At 37.7% G+C, this 20,168-nt stretch overlaps 2 protein-coding genes across 3 annotated transcripts in view; one reads left to right on the plus strand and one right to left on the minus strand.

Moving 5' to 3' along the window:
- Positions 1–8,184, minus strand: part of kdm7aa (lysine (K)-specific demethylase 7Aa) — a 59,561-nt gene extending 51,377 nt beyond the window's left edge. The window contains exons 1-2 of one of the 2 annotated variants that reach the window (XM_079622226.1): positions 8,049–8,184; positions 7,740–7,784 (exon numbers count right to left, since the gene is read on the minus strand). The gene's annotated coding sequence lies outside the window, so the exon portion shown is untranslated. The remainder of the gene's footprint in view (positions 1–7,739; positions 7,785–8,048) is intronic. The other variant, XM_079622225.1, reaches the window with a different exon arrangement.
- Positions 8,093–20,168, plus strand: part of sema3c (sema domain, immunoglobulin domain (Ig), short basic domain, secreted, (semaphorin) 3C) — a gene marked incomplete at its 5' end in the record, with an annotated part of 47,521 nt that continues 35,445 nt past the window's right edge. Inside the window, one exon of the mRNA XM_079622229.1 lies at positions 8,093–8,225. Coding sequence (XP_079478355.1) covers positions 8,093–8,225 — 133 coding nt within the window. The remainder of the gene's footprint in view (positions 8,226–20,168) is intronic.

The raw sequence follows: 20,168 nt of genomic DNA on the forward strand, positions 1-20,168 counted from the left end.
AGAGCGTCCAGCTCCCTGCACTCCCTTTGCAACTGGAATCTTGGATAACATTTGATCTGGGCTGTGGAAGTGTGCATGGAGACATTTCTCTGTTGATTTATTGGGCTTTTTATTAACGGCAGGATGATAGTTTAATCCGGTGGTTATCAACTAGTGGGCCCCAACTCCGCATGTCTGTTCTGATAGCCATATACAGCAGCGATGCGAAATTCTAAATGCAAATAATAAAAAGCTACTGACCATATAATTGTGTGTCCAGTTAGGACAGCAAAATAATAGGCTTCCTGAAAACCCTGTTGGGGTTCATTTTATGATAATAACCAGCTGACTTTAAATTATCTATAGATTAAATTTTTTTTGAGGAAACACTATCTTACGCAGAGGAGCATTCAGGAAACCTGTACTAAAAAAAAGGGCCTTTTCCTCTTGATCACATTCCAGAGAGCTTCAGGTCTGGAGATTGTGATGACCGTTTTCTATTTTAATAGATCACAATATTACTGTTTTTACTGTAATTTTGATTAAAAAAATAACTCTAGCCTTTGTGAGCAAAACTTCTTTAAAAAAAACGTTTAAAAAATCAAGCTGACCCCAAACTTTAGAAAGTACAGTAGTGCACATGCATTTAATATATATTTACATGAACTTAGATTGATATTTTGGTTAAATAGTGAAAATTGGCAATAATTGGTAAAAATGGCAGCTGGATTTAGAGTAGTATGTAAATTAAGGAAAATATTTTTATCCCTGCAGTGGTGGGTTGTCATTTTATGTTAATGTAATTAAGTAACTTCTGTGTCCAGTCGAAGTGATAGATCTAAATGGTCTTCAATAAGCACTGTCTGCCTAAACTGCTGCTCACTGCACAGGCAAAGTGACACTCAGAGTCAGAGGTCTGGAATATCTGTTCAGTTACTCGGAGAGAGAGAGCGAGAGAGAGAGAGAGAGAGAGAGAGAAGGAGGGAAAAGAAAAGAGGAGGGGGGGGGGGGCTCGAGAGGAGAGGAGTGTAATAGGAAACCAGTCCACCCTTCTCTTTCACTCTCTTTACCTCTCTCAATCTTCTCAACCTCTCTCTTCCCTGTCCCACAGTCAGCCGGTTGGAATAACACCTCTCTCCACTCTCGCTGGGGAAGTCCACGCAACGCTGTGTTTCTTCACTACGTCTGTGACTATAGCATTCACCCACTCTCTGCTCAGTGAGGACAGTCCGGCTGGGAAGCCTCAGAAGGTGAGTCCCGTTTGGGGGAGATTTAGGAAAGGGGGGGGGGGGGGGGACGCCAGGCTCAGGCTAACAGGTGCAGACGCCCACCAGAGACAGGAAATCAAGACCTTCTACATGCTTCAGTCACTGAGACAAGCATCTATATTAAAAAAGAAATGCTTATTTTATAAATATACACTCTTAATTATTATATCTAATCTTTGTTAATAAGATTCCTACTTTTTTTATTTTCTTCAAGGAACATGTGCAAATATTTTACCTGGTGGTGTGCCAAAAAGTTTAAATAGCATACTATCTGTCTAGTTTTAAGATTCATTAATATGTTAATGATATTAACTGAAATGTACTTTGCTAGTATGGTTTCCTCCCATTGGCTTTAAAAAAATTAAAATTAAAATAATAATATACATATATATATATATATATATATATATATTGCTTGATTGTAAGACAATTTTACTTGTTTCAAAAGCTGCAATTTTAGCTTTCAACCATATTTGATACATTTATTTTTTAACAAAATCGAATTTCATGTTTAGTCATTTTCTTGATTATTAAGTATTGTGAAGAACACTCTTTCATTCCTCAGTTGATATGTATTATTTTGTGCGTCTTGAGCAAAAACATTTTTATATTGGTAGAGACGTTGGGGAATGTGTGCTGTGTGTCTCACAGACAGGACAGCAGAGAGTGTGAATGAGTCTGGGGAGTTTGAGACTAAGACAGTGATGTTATTATTTTATAAGTGTGCCCTAAAGATAGTATCTGAGATTTGGTCCAATATAAAATGCAATATTGAATGGGGATTTGTAGTTGTCACATTGTGGTAGTGTGTGCATGGTTGGAATTGCGTGTGTGAGCTGGTGAATGACAGGGTGTGGTATGGGCATCTCTCAGAAAAAAAACACAAAAATTGTACACAACAGGCTTCCAGAATACATTTTCTCTGCATCAAATTAGGGAAACACTTGTGTAAAACATAATATTTGGATTGATGTTTTCTATTTCATGAAAGATTTGAACCTCTAACCTTAAGGTATTAAACTTTGGCACATTATTGTCCAGTACGGCTTGTGATATGTACATGTACCGTATTTTCCGGACTATAAGTCACACTTTTTTTCATTGTTTGACTGGTCCTGCGACTTATAGTCAGGTGCGACTTATATATCAAAATTAATTCATACTGACTGTGATGAACCAAGAGAAAACATTACCGTCTACAGCCGCGAGAGGGCGAGAATGAGATGTATATTCTAGTTTCTTTATGCTATTGTGTAGCTGAATAACTGTTAATGTGTTACGTTAACGTACCGGACACCTATTCAGCCTGTTGTTCTGTGTGCTGTTGTGTAGTTGAATAACTTGCCTTTCCAGATTAAATGTCTGTTCTTGGTCTTGGATTTTGTGAAATAAATTTCTAAATAAATGCGACTTATAGTCCAGTGCGACTTATATATGTTTTTTTCCTCTTCATTACGCATTTTTTTGCCTTATGCGACTTATACTCCAGAGCGACTTATAGTCCGGAAAATACGAGTAGTGGCAAAATCACATTTTGGGTAAAAAAGGTCTATTGTCAATAGTGTAGTGATAGAAGCTCACATTGAAGTCACTTTCAAACCAATCAGCTTTCTGTTGGTCAACACAGCGAATTGGTCAACATCTGCGATGGGAAATTATTCGCTCTCACATGAAATTTCAGATTGCGTAGATTCTTTTGAAATGACTGGATTTCTGTGAAAATGTGAATGAGGTAAATGTGAACCTTAAGCGTGTGGACAAATTTCACCTGATGGGTGAACAAATTCTCATTTAATTAATTTAAAGGAGGGGACCCAAGCCATATACACTGTAAAAAGTGATTTTAGTTGGGTTATTTAAAAAAATTGAGGAAACCCATTGCCTTAAAATGAAGTAATCACTTTTTACAGTGTATACAGTATAGAGACCTGAATATAACAAACCCCTAGAAACCACATAGCACCTTACATCAACCACCAACACCACCTTAGCATCATAGCATTTACAGGCGAGTACCACTAAAATCTAGTAACATAACATTCATACTATGCCTTTTCTATATTATTGTTTTAAAAGACAACTTAATTTCCTTCCAGCTGTTTAACCTATATTAGATGAGCCAGTTCTTAGTTGAAGTTGGCTGTCATATTTCTAGTGAGCGAATAATTGGTTTTGACTGACACTTTCATAAGGAGAAAGATGGAAAACTCATTACGCAGATAGCCATGACAAACACAAGACGATAAGCTTGAAGATAAACCGCTCGTAATACGTTTCCAGGCTGCTCTGCTCTCAGCTGAAGCGGCATAAATGCGCATTATGACAGCTTTGACAGACGTTTGAGTTTCTCAGATGACACTGCGATCCAGCTTTAGTGTTGTGGTTAAAAGCCAGTCAGAAATCACCTCATGACAGAACTCATTAGGAATCTGGAGGTGTCAGTGAAATAGTTTGAAACAATTCAGCAAATAGTCTGCCAGATGTCATAGACTTCACATTTTCTCCAGAAATGAGAGAGGCGCTATCTTAAAGTTTGATGCTCACACACTGTCCTATGATACAGTGAAGGCCAATTTTTTTTGTTGTTGACCAAACCAGCTGCAACGTAACAGGCGACAACCAACAATAAATAAAGTGATTAACTTTCTTATTAAATTAAAATGTTATTTTTATTAATATGCAATTAAGTTCATTTCTCAACGATCTAGTTCTCAATTCAATATTTGGATACAATATGATATCTTACTCATCCAGCCTTCTGTGATACCGATTTGTTTTCCCAAGTAATGTTTTCATCCTCTTGCTTTAACTGGAGACTCAAATTCTAGACATCTATCAAATGTTTTATGCTCACCATTAAAGTAAGTCCTTTAGTGCTCCAATGCCATTTTTACTACAGTTGGTAGTTAATGGGTTTAAGTCACCAGATGGTGGCAAGTAGCTATTCTAACTTGTTATGAAAAGAGAAAGAGACTGAGGACTCATGCGGAGTAATGCATAGTGAGACATTAAAGGTACACTGTGTAGTTTTTTAAGTATTTTATTAGCTAAAATCAATGTCTTTATTCATAAATATGTCATTATTGGTGTAAAATTACCTCTGCCAATGATCTGACTTATCCCCGTAAGCAAAGAATTTCTTATATTTATTTACATGGGACGGGTAAGTCCAAGGAGGCTTCCGTGTCGTTCCACCATTTTGAAAAACTATAATAGCAGAGATGGATAAAAAGCACTGGCCTACCTCAATGCGTTTCCACAACGCGTTTTTGTTCAGAAAATATTTTGTTTTTTGTTGTGTGTCAAGTTGCAGTTTGTTTGAAATAACGAACCTCATCACCCAAAAGAAAACTCGATGAAGTGCTATTGGAAGACATGTTGTCATAGCTTCTTAGTAAGAAACGGCTACCGTAGTTGCAACACGCATTAAAAAAATTAAGACGCTAGATAGCACTATTCGTTTGAATGCAAAATACAATTTCACCGCTAGATGGGAGAAATTCCTACACAGTGTACCTTTAAAGTAGCATTCCGCATTGTTGAAATTTACTGAAAAGCCGTATAAATCTTTGCTCAATTAATATCAAGTCCTTGACGGAACCTGTTCATTAGGTACATATATAATGAGGGATCATGTCTCATTTAAGGGTTGTGATCATAGAAGCTTGAACATCAGCTCATGTTCATTGTCAGGCCAGTGACGGATCTATGATGGTCCGGTGATGACTTTAGCAGCTGTATGTATGTCTGGCAGGCCCTGACCAGCAGTAGAAAGCCATTACTGTCCAGAGAGCAGTAGCCTCCACCCAGTTTAAGAGCTTCTCTCCAATACTCACTGCCAAAGACATTTCAGCCTTCTGCAGTTTATCATATGCTCAAGCAAACATACGCACATACACATACGCACACTTGTAAATATGCACTAACTCATACAAAAAAAAAAAAAAAACATCCCCATCGCAAACACTCTCACTTATAAACATGCTCTGCACAAGCTTACAAACTCATGCGGTCCTGGGCTAAGCCAAAAATGGGAAAATATTTAGTAGTCTTTTAATGGTCTTAATCATTTTAATCACAAATCACGGTGAGGAAATTAGCAAGAATTGCACAAATACTATAGATGAAGTAACTTAGCAGAGAATAGCCTTCCCCAAATTGCAGGCAGCTTTTTACAGGAAGAAGAGTCAGTGTTGTTCCACTCAGTTCAAACAGTAAAATGTCTCCCAGTTCGTTTGAGTTTAATAGGAGTCCAAATATTCACTATAGGGTTCAAATCTGGATTCTGAACTATAGGCCAAACCATGAGCCTGATGGGACTTGTTCTCACTACTTGGTTGTCTTTGCGATTTGGGCAGGAGCATTGTCTTGTGGGAAGCAACAAGCAAGCCATTCTGCAATATTCTCCTGTACTCCAATGCATGAATTGACTTTTCACAGTGAAGTAGCTCACACATGCCAGCAGATAAATAGACTCCCCGCACAATGACACCTCTTCCTCCACGCTTCTAACTGTGTTAGAGATGCATTTATTATTACATTTCTCAGCAGATTTTCGAAGACACCGCTCTAGAGCATCACCACACAACTCGTGTTTCATCACTCCTCACAACTTTCCATATTCTGCCAAAAAACTTTCTTTGAGACAGAAATTACTTAGTAGTGTATTTGCTTAAATTTAGATAAGTTTCTGACCAATAGTTTGTGGCTAAGACAGTTAAAATCTTAGTGTTTACCCATTTTGGGCTTGGCCGTTTTTATTCTTTCAGTAGTGCGGCGGTAACAAATGTCAGTAAGGGGGCGATAGAGTTACCAGCAAATAACTAAAGTCATACAGGTTGAAGGGGGACCTATTATGCTTTTTTGATTTTACCTTTCCTTTCAAGTGTAATATAGCTGTTTGTGCATGGTAACAATCTTCAAAGTTACAAAGCACAAAGTCCATGCCAAATATTTGAATCTCTCCAACAGAAAACGCCTGCCTTTATGCCTCGTAGTATTGTCATTATTATATATTATGCCATTCTATTTGAGACAAACAAACATTGTATGGGTCAAAATTATCGATTTTTCTTTTATGCCAAAAATCATTAGGATATTAAGTAAAGATCATGTTCCATGAAGATATACTGTATATAAAACATTTATTTTTGTGAGTGAATGCGGCACAGTCGCGAACATAAATGGACAACTTTTCTCAATGTTTAATTTTTTTGCACCCTCAGATTCCAGATTTTCAAATAGTTGCATCTTGGCCAAATATTTTATCCTATTTGTCCTGTTTTATATTGCCCTTGCAAACCATACATCAATGGAAAGCTTATTTATTCAGCTTATTCGTGATGTAAAAATCTCAATTTCAAAAAATTGTCCCATGTGACTGGTTTTGTGGTCCAGGGTCACATATATGAGACATGGCTACATCACCATGTAATACATTTGCATAATGCCCGCCTGCTGGCTACTTTGGCTCACCCTCAAACAAAAGTAGCTTTAAGGCCAGGAAGAGTTTATCACTGTTCATTACACTACTTTTTTCACTAGAGAAATTACATATTTTTTAATTGAGGGCCCATATTAAAAACTCCCTTTAAAAAAGGGAAACATTCTCTTAAAATTATTGACTTAAAAGCTGACTATAACACTTGAACTTTAACCAGACACGGCCTCCAAAAAACCGAGATGCTGAAAAACCAATGAGATACAACAGAGATCATCCATAAAGCGGATGACTCCATACAAAATAATTTAAACATCACCCTGCATGGTGTTTTCTGGTATTCATGCACTTCTGTTGACTGTGAACACACCCTGCGCAGTGTGCTCATACCTCACTGAGTCAGACATGCACTGTAGATGTCCTATCAATCTTTCACATGATTCATGTATAAGACATGAGCAGAGAGACTGTGCTATTCTTACTCTGTTCTTTGTCCTTCTGCACTCTCTCTGCTACAAAACAAACATATTATTAATATATTATTATGAACGGCATGCATTCTTATTTTCCAAGAGTGTCCTGGACAGAGAAAGCTGTCTGTTCTCCCTGGAGCATGCAGCAAGAGTTCTTCCACCGGAAATCAAAACTTCTCTCCATGTATTATTGAACTTCTGTTGTCCCGTAATAGAATAGAGACGAGAGAAACACAGGGGAGTGTCCATTCATTCTTTTGTTAAAACTAGAAGTAAAAAAAAAAGCATACATTTCTTTGAGGTATACTACAATCATTCCTATTACATTGTACAAGACGTCCTTGTGTAAAGGTAAAATAATGACTCATGTTGGACAGGAGCCATATTTTATATGGCATTGGCTAAGTGGATTAATGTCATGGCACTTTCTCAGACTAATTAACTAGAAGACGTACAGGATTCCTTTAAGGAAAAAGCTTTCAAGGATAACTGTTATGATATAACTGTTAAAATATGTATTTTAACTGGCTGCTTTTGAAACACTGTTGATGTAACACTATATCAAAGACATTTCCTCACCCAGAACGTGGCTGACGTCACAAATGTTGAACTTTTAAAGGAATGCTGTGGGTTCAAATACAAGTTGAGCATTATCAAAATCTGTAGAAAGGTGTTAATTACCACAGATTACTAAGAATTGTCCTATATGTTGTAAAACTGCATGAACAGTGATGCATTTACAATGGAAGTCTGTAGGGCAAAACTTGAAAAGATAAATGTGAAGCTGGTATTTATATTGAAATGGTCATGTTTATAGTTTACAAAAAGAAGAATTTTGAAGTCTTTGAAATCTCAGCAATACTCTTTTGTCCTTTACAGTTCCTTCACCTTGTCTTTGCAGGTGGGCTGGTCCGGGTGTCTCCTCAGCAGTCATGGGGAGGTCAGGAGCGCTCCGGGTTTGGTCTTTGGGGACGAGCGTGCAGTTGTTCCTTCCCCTCGTCCTCTGTATCACCTGCATCTATGGTCTTTCTCCGCCACAGCCACGAGTCCTCCTGTCATTTCAAGGTAAGAATGGTCAATGTCATTCTCTAATCAAGGCATTTCCGTTTAGATGGGGTTACGTTAATTACAAGAATGCTTCCTGATGTTATGAAGGCATAGCATGGTGGCATATTACATTCTTATGTAATGACATCATGTCCTTTTTAAGTGAGGTCACTTCCCTTGATAAAAGCATTCTCATCAGAGTGCTTTAAACCAGATTGAGGGCTCCATTTGTTCCTCATTACATCCTAGTGCCGCTGTCATGAGCTTTAACACAAGACTTGCACAGTCCAAACGTGATGTGGTCCCTATACAGCAGATGGTTTAATGGGCTGTAATGATAACCTGTTTGTTGAGTTGATGTGCTAAACATCACAGAAACATTTAATACAGGTTTTTGTTGTTGTTGTATTATGTGCTTGAAACATTCTCTCTGAGTGCAAAATCAAGAGTTATGTTTTCATGACTTTGATCGTTGTAATGGAAATGGCTGAGCTGGTCTCATATCAGATGTCAAGGGTGATCTTTCCTTTCTTATCTGCTGTAGCAAACATTTAATATAGCTGAGTGAGGAGGACATGGGTGGTGTGTCAGTGCATAGGGCATCTATACGGTCATGGTGTAGGAAACTTGGCTTGCAAAAAAAACTGCAAACAGGTGGTAAAAAAAGGTGATTTTCTTTTGTTGGCGTAACTAACATTTGTTGGCGCAACCAACTAGTATTTTTTTGTTGGAAAAACATTTACAGCATTTCCCACAAAAAAAGCTTTAGTAAAAGTCAAGTGGTGTAACCATTACGCAGAAAGTAGTAAAATACCTCATAAATAGACACAAGTGTTTGCAATTTACCCCCCCCCCCCCCCACACACACACAAAAAAAACTTAAAAAGTTACCCCATTTGGCCTGACAATTAAAAAAATTAAGTGTATTTACTTTCAAGCTTATTTTTTTTTAAAGAAAAAAAATGTCCTCAGTTATTTTCCCAAGGATTTAACTTTTTATTTTATTTTTATATCCCTTAGGTTATACCATGTACATATTTGACTAATTAAAGTTACTTTTAATTCAGAAACTGGAAACATTTTCATCAATGAAACTGTGTATTTACATTTTTGGTGTGAATTGCATTTTAAAAAATAGATTTGGAGGAAATATTGAGCATCATGTCACTGACTCAGACATGAGAGTCTAGTTCTTGATTTGTTCCACAGTATTTTTCATTGTCTGGTTTTGTCAGTGGTGGACATTTGTTTCTTGTTCTTAACATTTCAAACTGTTTTTACATGCTTTCCAGCGTTCTCATTCCTTTCAATTCATGTTTTTGGCCTAATTTGTCATTCCATTCTTTCTCATTGTCTGTCCAGCACATTCCCTATAGTGTAGTCATCCGTCTATGTCTTATATGCTGAAAAGAAACAGTGGGAAGCTTTGGTAATGGCGACATAAGTAGTGTCAGAGTGGATTGTGCCATGGAAAAACTCCGCTCAGACTCAAAACATTCTGGAACGGTTTTGTGTCTTTCTGAAGAATGCCACATAACACGCTCTGTTTGATACTAATAGGGACATCTGAAAGTCAGATGAAAGTCCTTGTTCTGCAAATTAAAGTGTCCAAATATGGGTTTTCGAGCCAGATTAGTTTAACAATTATCGAGCCAGACTAGTCTTTTGCAGGTGTGGATTTTAGTAATGTCTAAAAAGAAGTCATCCAGAGACCTCTGCAAATAATTTAGTTTTGAGAAAAGATTTCGCAATGTGCTATTTCGATAGGTGTCATATCTGAAAAATCAGAAGTGTTTGTGTTTTGGAGAGTGTTTCATGGTAAAAGAGCAATGTAATGTATAGCCTGGGAATCTATCAACAAAAACAATTTATGAGGTCCCGGTTTGTCATCTACATGATTTAGACATCCCTTTAGTCCCTTAGACCTTTTGGATCATTTTCATCATTCTGAGAGTTTCAGGAAGAAGACAGATGTATAGGTTAAAAAAATCTCAATATTAACACAGAACAGGGTCTGAATATCTCAGCTGGAGCGCACTAGGAGCACTCCAGATGTTCTGGGGTGTTTGAGGTGCTCCAGTAAAGTCACGTCTGAAAGCATCTTTATGGAGAGAGCTGGGAGTTTTGGGTGTCTCTCAGCTTCCATGACTAGAGAAGCGGGGGGGTGGGGGGGGGGGGGTGGTGGGGTGGAGATAGTAAAATACAAATACAAATTCAATATGGAATTGGAATGGAAGATGGAATTTTTTCCCTAATGAAGGAAGCAATAAATAGCAGAATGCAGCTTTTGGATGCTAATTGAACAATTAAAGGGATAGTTCACTTTAAAATTAAAATTCTGTCATCATTTACTCACCCTCAAGTTGTTTCAAACCTGTATTAATTTATTTCTTCTGCTGAACACAAAGAAAGATATTTTGAAGAATGTCAGTAACCAAACAGTAGTCTGTACCCATTGACTTCCATAGTATTTTTTTTTCCTACTATGGAAGTCAATGGGTACAGACTACTGTTTGGTTACTGACATTCTTCAAAATATCTTTCTTTGTGTTCAGCAGAAGAAATAAATTAATACAGGTTTGAAACAACTTGAGGGTGAGTAAATGATGACAGAATTTTAATTTTAAAGTGAACTATCCCTTTAAGAAATGCTAAAGATCAAAATGCTTTTAAAAGTCATAATTTATGAACACATTTGACTTAAAACTGTGAAAATCTCCATTGCATTCCTATAGTGCGTTCTGTAAAGTTTTTTTTTTTTAGAATTGGCAAAGGGTTAGTTATGTGATTTCGTAGCAAACTAACACCCTGTGAGAAAATAAACCTGCTTGATAAAGCGTGGGTCAGAGTGTTTGATTGTGCGCCGGTCAGTCCGGCGAGAGCTCTTATGAAACTTGATTCTGAGGGTATATTGGCATAAGGCGAAATGTCAAGCGCTTGTGTCGTGTCGAGAGGAAAGTTGCTGTCTATGAAATTCTTCCTAACTCTGCCTAATAATCTGTTCATCCAATGCAATAGCCTGGCATTTGAAACTCAATAATAAACCATAAAGCTGAACCATGTGGTCCCGATGAATAATAATAAACATCTGTATTAAACAACAACAATAAGTAAGGGATTATGTATGATGATAAATCTCCCCTGAGTAATCAGAAAATTATCCAACAGATTTGTTTCTCGTCATGTAATAATGTGTGTGTGTGTGAGTACCTGTATATATATTTTATATATATTTTTTATGATAATTTAGGGGTAACAAATTGCTTAATAATGAAAATAATGTCACAATGACCAAAAATTATTTTATGACCAAGACATGTTCTCAGCAAGAGATTCACACATTTACATTTTTGGTGCATTACTGTTTGGGAGGATTCAGCCAGACATTTGCTCATTTGCCAATGTCATGAAGTCAGCTTGGGTAATAATGCATTTACTTCAATTAGGCCACAATCACAAACAATAGGGTGTTAACTTGGCTCGGCCCCTTTGTAAGGATAACTTTGCAAGGATAACTGAGAACTGTTTATCAGTTCTAACCTGAATCCACCCTGTCCAAAATATGCTTTAAGCCACATGTGTGAACTTGAGCCAGGTAACACAAGGCAACACCCTTCGCAAATAAAGGAGCTCATGCATGATTTAATCGATACCCATGTTGATTTGTCCACGTCTGGGTTGTTTGTTGTGGTTTTTGGTTAACCTTCAGAAATGCAAGGCATTTTAGGAATCCTTCATAAAGTTTTCTTTCCAATCATGAGATCAACATAAATGTTTGCCCTTTAATGCAGCTTTTTCACGTCTCACACACACACAACAGGACTAATCTGACCTTCACATTGTTTTACTATGCGTCAAACTCTGTTTACATCAGCTGACAGATCTGTTCTTTGTTATTTATAAACTGATATTTAACAGAGTATCGACTGAGGCAACTAATGCATTTCATCTCATAAGCCTTGTTGATGAAAAATAGGAGATGGAGAAAGCAGCTGTATGGGAGACATAGCTGGGTGTTTTTATGTTGCAACAAGCCGTCATCTATGACAAATTTATGCCAGTTTGCGTGCATGCATTAATTTTCTCTTCCCACAAAAACACGCACCACATTTTTGTCCTCTGATTGCTTTAGTCGTACTGCAATTATGCAGTATTACAACTCTTTTATCCTCTAGCAGGCCACAACACACCATTTAAGAGTGTATGTGTGCCATATACTATAGCAACAATGCCATAATTTGAGACCGTTAAGTCATTTATGAAAATACACACTCTGGAACGTTGAAAAAGGCCTCATCTATGAAGGTCTGATTTTTATCTTAACAATAGCCCATTTAAAGCAGAAAATCAAGACTAACATTTGCTCAAACCCAGTCATGGCCAGGGTAAAACATTCTCTGAATTTTCTACCCCAGATATCACTCTGAGATGACTTGAGCCAACATCACATTCATCTTCTATAAAGTAACGTCTTAGGCATAAATCACTTCAGAACTGTGGCTGAAGCCCAGTGATGATGATCAATCCATTCAAAAGACGGAAAGTTTATACTTTAGTTTGACTGTAATGGGTTTTTGAGACCACTGACCTGATATATAAAAAAAAAAAAAAAAATTGTTTTACATTTTCTGAAGAAAATATGAGCTTTGTTCTCAGTAGTTGTAAGCTCATTGCTTAGGTGCTTGCGATGGATTTCTGTATAGTTGTTAGGATGTTGCTGGGTGGTTTCTAGTAGTGTTTTGCATTTTTTTTCTAGAGGATTGCTTAGTTGAATAATATAAAACAAAACAAACAAAACCAGAAAAAAACTATATACGCAACAAAAATAAAACAAAACACCTCAAAGCAGAAACAAAAACAAAACAAACACAAAAAATACATACAACCAAAACAAAACACTCAAGCAGAAAAAAACTAAGTGTAACGAAAGCGAGCATTTAAAGCGGCAGACGACACTTAAAATAAACAGAACGATATCGTCCGCTGGTGTGGATGCTAATATAGTTATCATTATAGGTGGGGTTTTGAAAAATACCTATCACCAAGTATGAGAAATAGTAACACTGATGCTTGCCTTATCAAACAGCACTATATATCAATGCTGGGTGAAAGATCATTGCTTGCAATTTGCCTCTATGTTGAGTGTGAGGTTAAGAGGTCGTAGTTAGGTTAGAGTTAAAGTTAGGTCCGCTAAACTATATGGAGTGTCAGTCTTTTTTAAGTTGAGATCTGAATAGTGCGAATAGTTCTTTGTAGTCGTAACACTGATTTTTTTTTGGCTAAGGACAACAGTAATGAACATTGAACACATGTAAAGTATTAGGCAATGAACACAAACACACACAAGCACAGTGCAAAATGTTTGGGGGAATTCCATTCTGTACAAAACATGGTTTGTCGAGGCTGTCAGCGGAGGCATATTAAGGCCAACAAATGTGTTTATCTGCAGGCTATGTCTAGGGTAACTGTACTGATCGAGTTAGAGCTTGGACCGCAGTGCTCAAGGCAGACAATCTCTGTCCTCTTTCTCGCCCCCATCTCTGCCTGAAGGTCTGTCGCTCACCTTTCTAACCTTGCTAAATCCCACTGGTTTACGCTGTTTGCACGGAGATACCATGATCAATCCATGTCCATCAATACTGAGAACAGCCCGTCATAATGTAGGCGTTGACATGCATGTTCTGCCCTATTGATTCGTGCTAATGTATTCGAGCGTTGTTCCATGTTTCATCCTCCAAGACTTCCTCTAAACCTTTCATGCTATCTGTTTGCTCAAACCGTGCATGCCTATGGCTTTGGAGAGAAGGTTTAAAGCCAAATATGGTCTATGGTTTGAAGATTCTTACAGCTTTTCCAGCCGAGTGGCCAAAACTCTAAATTGTAAAAGGAAAGAGGTCGGTTCAAAAGAAAAACGAAGGAAACATTGGCGTAATGGAGTCGACAGGTCCTTCCTGTGCTCAAATGTGAATTTCACTTTCAAAATGAGACTTCTTAGCCTTCATATCTGTGTTCACCTCCAAACATACAGCATATTTACTTTTCTTTGGCTTTTAACGATTTCGATTCTGCATTGTTACATGCGATATGACCGTACAACAAAATACGATTCATTTTAAACTACATAGTTTAAAATGTCCTTAACTGACATGAAAATAATTCAAAATAATTTCTTTTTTATTATTAGGGGGTAAGGTTATGGGTTGAAATATGACTTTTTAGGGATTCACCCCAGCCTTTCCATTGTCACTGTTTTAAGTACATCAGCATGCAACATTAGCTGTGTCCGAAACCGCTCACTCGTTCACTCATTCACTAATCCCTATATAGTGTATGGCATTTGAGTGCACTATATCTCCAAGGAGTGAACGAAATGAAGTGAGTGAATTTACGTTTACACGGTGCGTCGGAGAGCTGGAGCTGTCGCAGAAAAGGCTTCGTCACACGTAGTGATAAAACTCCTTTTATCTTACGTTACTTACTTTATAAAATAATATTAACAACAATAACAATCAAAATGACTTTATTTTGTAATTATATATACCTCCGTGCCAGCTTTGTAGTTTTATCGATTGAAATTGTTAGAAACTCTCTCGCTCACAGATGACGTGTTCGTTGAGACCGTTATGATTACATTCGAATGAATACGCACCTACAGATGATTATCAGATAATTTTTAAATCATCCACCAAATTATCATCTATATAGTTTAACGAGTCTCAATATTTTAATATGTTTTATTCAAGTAATGATTAATAAATAAAAAGGGGGGGGGGACGACGACTAAAACTATAGCATGAAATAAATGTTAAAGCAGAAATAAGAAAGTTATCTCTGGTTTAAACTTGCTCGCTCAAGCACTTTCATGCGCGCTCAGTCCTCTACGCACTGGATTGTGGGAAATAGTGCTTCAGCAAGTGTACATCGAATGTACACTCGAATTCAGAGAGGATTGTGAAATGAACGAATGTAGGGAATGATGTCGTTCACTCAGAATTCGGACACCACTAAAAAATGGCCGATACCCTATATAGTGCACTATAGAGGATAGTGGTTTTAAACACACCCACTGTGTGTGCATGTTTATGTATAAGAAAGGGGTGCCTCGCGTTAAGGTGAAAGGTCACGGGGGGGCCCAGGGGGAACGGTGACAGGTGAAGATGTGCCCATGTGCTAATTGGGGCAAAGCAGCCATTAGTATGATGGGTAGGTTAACGTGTAAAGTTACAGCTCCTGTGGGAAACCCTGTGTGGTGCCAGAGAAATACAGCACCGTAACTGAGCCCGACCTGACGCAGAGAGATACGGAGGATCTGAGACTGCTGATAAACTTCAATGCTGCCAAGAGAGTTACCCCATCTGAACTCAGTGCTAATATTATGCTATCTGTTGTGGAATCTGACAGAACTGTAAAATGTATTACAAATAAATGTGAATGAAAGCCCAATCACTTCTGATCGTATTTAAACAGGAAGCACTTCTTTTCTTTGCGGGCTTTTTGTATTACATGATTCGCTCTCGGTTGACCTCAACAGTTTAATTCGGGAAGCTTAAGTATTCATTTTTATAAATAGCATGATGATGACAATCACAGCCTTTAATTTCACTATGCCTATTTAGTTACTATCCATCCTATAGCATGCAAGAATTAAAACATCCCAAATCACAGCAGGTTGTAAATATAAACCCACGTGATTATGAAGTGTAGATCAGTGCATCAATTATGATTACTAATGTCCACAATCCATTGTCCAAAGAAGAAGAGTTTGTGATGGTTCACTTGACATAGCCGGTACAATGGATGTCCAACAAATGCCTGTTTTTTTGTGGTTCTTTTATGTTAGTGATGTATTGTGATATCATTTTGTATTTTGTTGTTGATGCTGCAAAAATCTTGGGCACAAAAAATGAGACAAAAAAAAAATAAAGAGTACTACTACTAAAATTATTATATGTTATACATTATTATTTTATTTTTAATTTATTTAAGTACAACACACATTAATCAACATTTCTGTACATGTGCCAGTGTTAGCCTGCTGGCTAATTCTTAACTGCAGTCCTATATACATATATATATATATATTATTTTTATTTCCTAATGATAAACATAATAATAAAAAATAACAATAATACAATACAATATAATATAATATAATGTTACAAAAATAAACTATTGTATAACCTATTTTCAGGAACACTTTTGTTTGACTTTTTATTACTTTGATATGGCCTGCCTAATACATGTTTTTAAGTTATGTTTTTATATTATTAAACGCTTGCTTTATAGGCGATATATAAATATAGTTTTTTATAAAGTAAATAAAGTTTTACTATAACCATTATTATTAAATACATTTTAAGAAACTGAATTTAGATGCCAACACTTGCAAAAGTATCCCACAAATGGGAGCTGTTCTCATCGACAACTTTATGTCTATTTTATGCACTGTATGCAAATTGGTTCGCAACCATATAACTAGTCCTATTTTTCTTGTACCATGCATGTACAAGAGAACCATTGTATATGGAAATAGTGTGGCAGAAACAGCTCTTCTCTGACTGGTTACCCCAGAGGACAGATGTGTTGAAGGAGTTAAGGGCAAAATGGCAGCCCATTTGCTAATTGATGCAGTCAGTTGCTAACAGTGCTGTCAGTGTGCAGTGCAATGTATACAGGTCTTCTTCCCCTGTTCCAGTATTTATAAATGCTTATTGAATGAGAGTGCTTGTGTATTTGTGTATGTGTGCATTCTAGAGGCCAGAGGAATGTGGGTAATGTCAAGAGGACAGACTGTCTGACGACTCTGTCGCATGTTACCCTGCAGTCTGTGTGGTCTTTACCCATTGAGCGCATCCCAACCTGCTTCCTGCGTTCACCTGATCACCCTAAATCACGGTCGTTTCTTACAGTGTAATACTAAGCCACCATGAAATACAAAACGGAATTTAGAATTATTATTATTCATTTTTACATTTTTAAAATGGAATATTGCCGTATTTATTATAAATGATTTATCTGTGCACATAATTATTATTATTTTTCACTTGATATGCCCTTTAATATCTTTAATCAAAATAACTTCCCCTCCCTCTTGCAGTGACATCACTTCTCTTCTCTGATGATGCGTTTATTGGCGTGAGGGCGGGGCAACCCGTCAATCCCATGAGATCGATCAATAGCAAACCACAGCCATCCAATCAACTCCTAATGTACAAAATCAAATCCAGCCCACATTTTTTCTTTCACTCATATACATTACAATAGACAGTAAAAGATTATCGCAACTTCCGTTTCATGCCGATTTTAAGTTTATGGGCCCTGTCATACATAGGCGCCAGGCGCGACGCAAGTGTTTTTTTACTAGTTTCAGCCAGACGCAGTTATCAATTTCACATCCTGCGCTAGTTGTTTAAATTTGTTGTTTCATTTGTGCGCCAAGGGGCGTGCTGGTGTGAAAACGAGGTGTGTTCAGGCGCATTGTTGGCGCGTTGCTATTTTGAGGCAACAGAAATAGACTGCGCCATTGACCAACAAAAACCTGGTCTAAAGGCGCAATATTTTTTTTTGTTATTTAAAGAGCGCTTAAGTAATATGTGCCTATAGGCGTGCGCTTTAACCTCGTGCACGAGCAGATCCATTCCCCTTTCTGGAGAAGCGTTCAGTCTTTCCGCTTGCAAATTTCGCCATGTAAATAGCGAATCCGCCATGGCGTGAGAGCAACTGGCTTTTAAAGGGAATGGGAAATGAGACTCTGATTGGTTTATTTCACGTTACGCCCAAAACACACCCACTACTCATTGAGAGAATAGGCACAACCCTTTTAGATCATGCGCCGCATTTATCTCGTCGTTGAACTAGCAAAAGTGGGTTCGGACACGCTTTAACTGCACTTGCGGCCTGCGCTAAAGACCATGCGCTTAGATCATTAAAATAGGGCCCTAAGACTTTAAGTTTAAGACTTTAAGACCCTAATCATGATCAACAGTAATGGTGCCCTAGCAAGCACCAATCACTTGGCATCCTCCATGTTTCCATCTTACAGCATGATAGATCATACGACTGAACCAAGGCCAAATATATTGTACGCTTTAATGAGGATGACGTATACGGTTGCCTGGACAGAGGCTTTGAGCTCTACGAGTATGTGTGAAATCACTTACACATCACATTATGTGAGTGTAACCATGCAGAACCAAACCAAAGAACCATGCTATTGTCTAAACAGCGGTGGCTTTTGAAAGGGGTTTAAAGTCATGTCTTGAAGGCACTCCATCTTCATGAAGAACATGAGTTTTGGGTACTCCACTCACTTGTTTCCCCGAGCAACACTGGCACCAGTAGCGTTCTGAATGAATGGGACGTGGCCGATATATTTGCATACAGTTAATTTATGCACGCAAGCTTTTGGTGTTCAGGCATCGAGGACGAAGTTAACAAAAGCTGCGGCTGTAATTGGAGCTTAAGCCAGTAAAGCAAAGTTAATGGAGCCTGGAAAACTTTGGCTCGAGTGCTGAACTGCAATTAGCGGCTCTCAGCAGGTCCATGCAATCGTTTGTTCACATGGTGTTGGTTGTGTTATAGTCTTGATAATTCTTTGACATTCTTTGTTAAAGTTACTATATTTACTATGTTTACACGTGCAAATTTCTGTGAATCCAAGTCAATCCAATCTGAGATGTCTAACTGCACTATTTAGGCCTATGTACACAAGTTCCCATGAAATCAAAATGGACAATTATTGTTTTTTTTATGGAATATTGTGGTATTTATTATAAATGATTTATCTGTGCAGATCGTTTTTTTTATTATTCATGTGCCCTCGTAATCTTTAATCAAAATAACTTCCCCTTTTGCAGTGACATTTCGTCTCCTCAGATGACGTTTACTAGCGTGAGGGCGGCACAAGCTGTCAATCACATGACATCACAGCAATAGTAAACCTCAACCATCCAATGATCCAATTAATTCCCCACTGACAAAATCAAGTCCCCCCTCTACATTTTGTCCTTGTTCGAGAAGCATTTTACTCAATTATACTTTACAAGACTATCGCAACTTCCTTTTCATGCCGACTTCAAATTCAATTGACTCTTCGCAGGGAGTTTGATTGACAAGCGATCTGACCAATCATATTCCGCCATCCGTCGAATCCGCCATTTTTGTCCGACAAAGCAGTCAGGAGAGTGTACTGACGTCTTTCCGTGGTTAAAACAACATTCCTTATTATGTTCATTCATGTTTATTTGATGCTATGAATTAACTAGAAGGAAGAGATGTAAATGAAGGTTATTCAATTGGATTTCTAAGCATACAGACTGGTTAAATATGGCTTGGGCTGCCAGTCTGACTGATCGTTGTTTTACCTTCAAATTACATGGCAAAGCGGCAGCTCACTTCTGAAACCAGTTGTAGTGATTCTAATCTGACACGAGGCTGATTTTGCATCTGTCGCTAATTTCAGCCTTTGGTTAAAGCATTGGCAGCCGAGACAGGGGAGAATGCAGCGCTTCAGAGGCATAAGTGGGCAACCTACACCAGACGTTTGGCATCATGACTCCAAAATCAATCCAGCTTCTCTTGTAAAAGAGCTCGGCTGATATTTTGCCAAGAGCAAGCATGCTCCTTGTAAGGCTAACAGACTGATAGTATTCTGTTAGCCATTCCAAGAACCTGATGATACTCTGATCAGGCCAATAATCATAATAGTCTTAGAATACTTTTATTTTTAATGCATTGAGCAGATGAGTCCATTAGCTTAAGGTTTACTTGCATTTAGAGGTTTGTTGTTGTTTTAAACTTTGTTCCACATATTTGTGATATGGAGTGAGCCGCACAATCTTGAGTTGAGAAGAGATGAGCTAATATTCTAAGAGCTCAGACTTATGAGTTTTACCTGACAGGTGATAAAACAGGCTAAAAAAATCTACTGTTGTACTGTATTTTTCCCAAGTGAAATCGAAT

This window comes from Phoxinus phoxinus (genome assembly GCF_949152265.1).
Source record: "Phoxinus phoxinus genome assembly, chromosome: 9".
Lineage (NCBI taxonomy): Eukaryota > Metazoa > Chordata > Actinopteri > Cypriniformes > Leuciscidae > Phoxinus > Phoxinus phoxinus.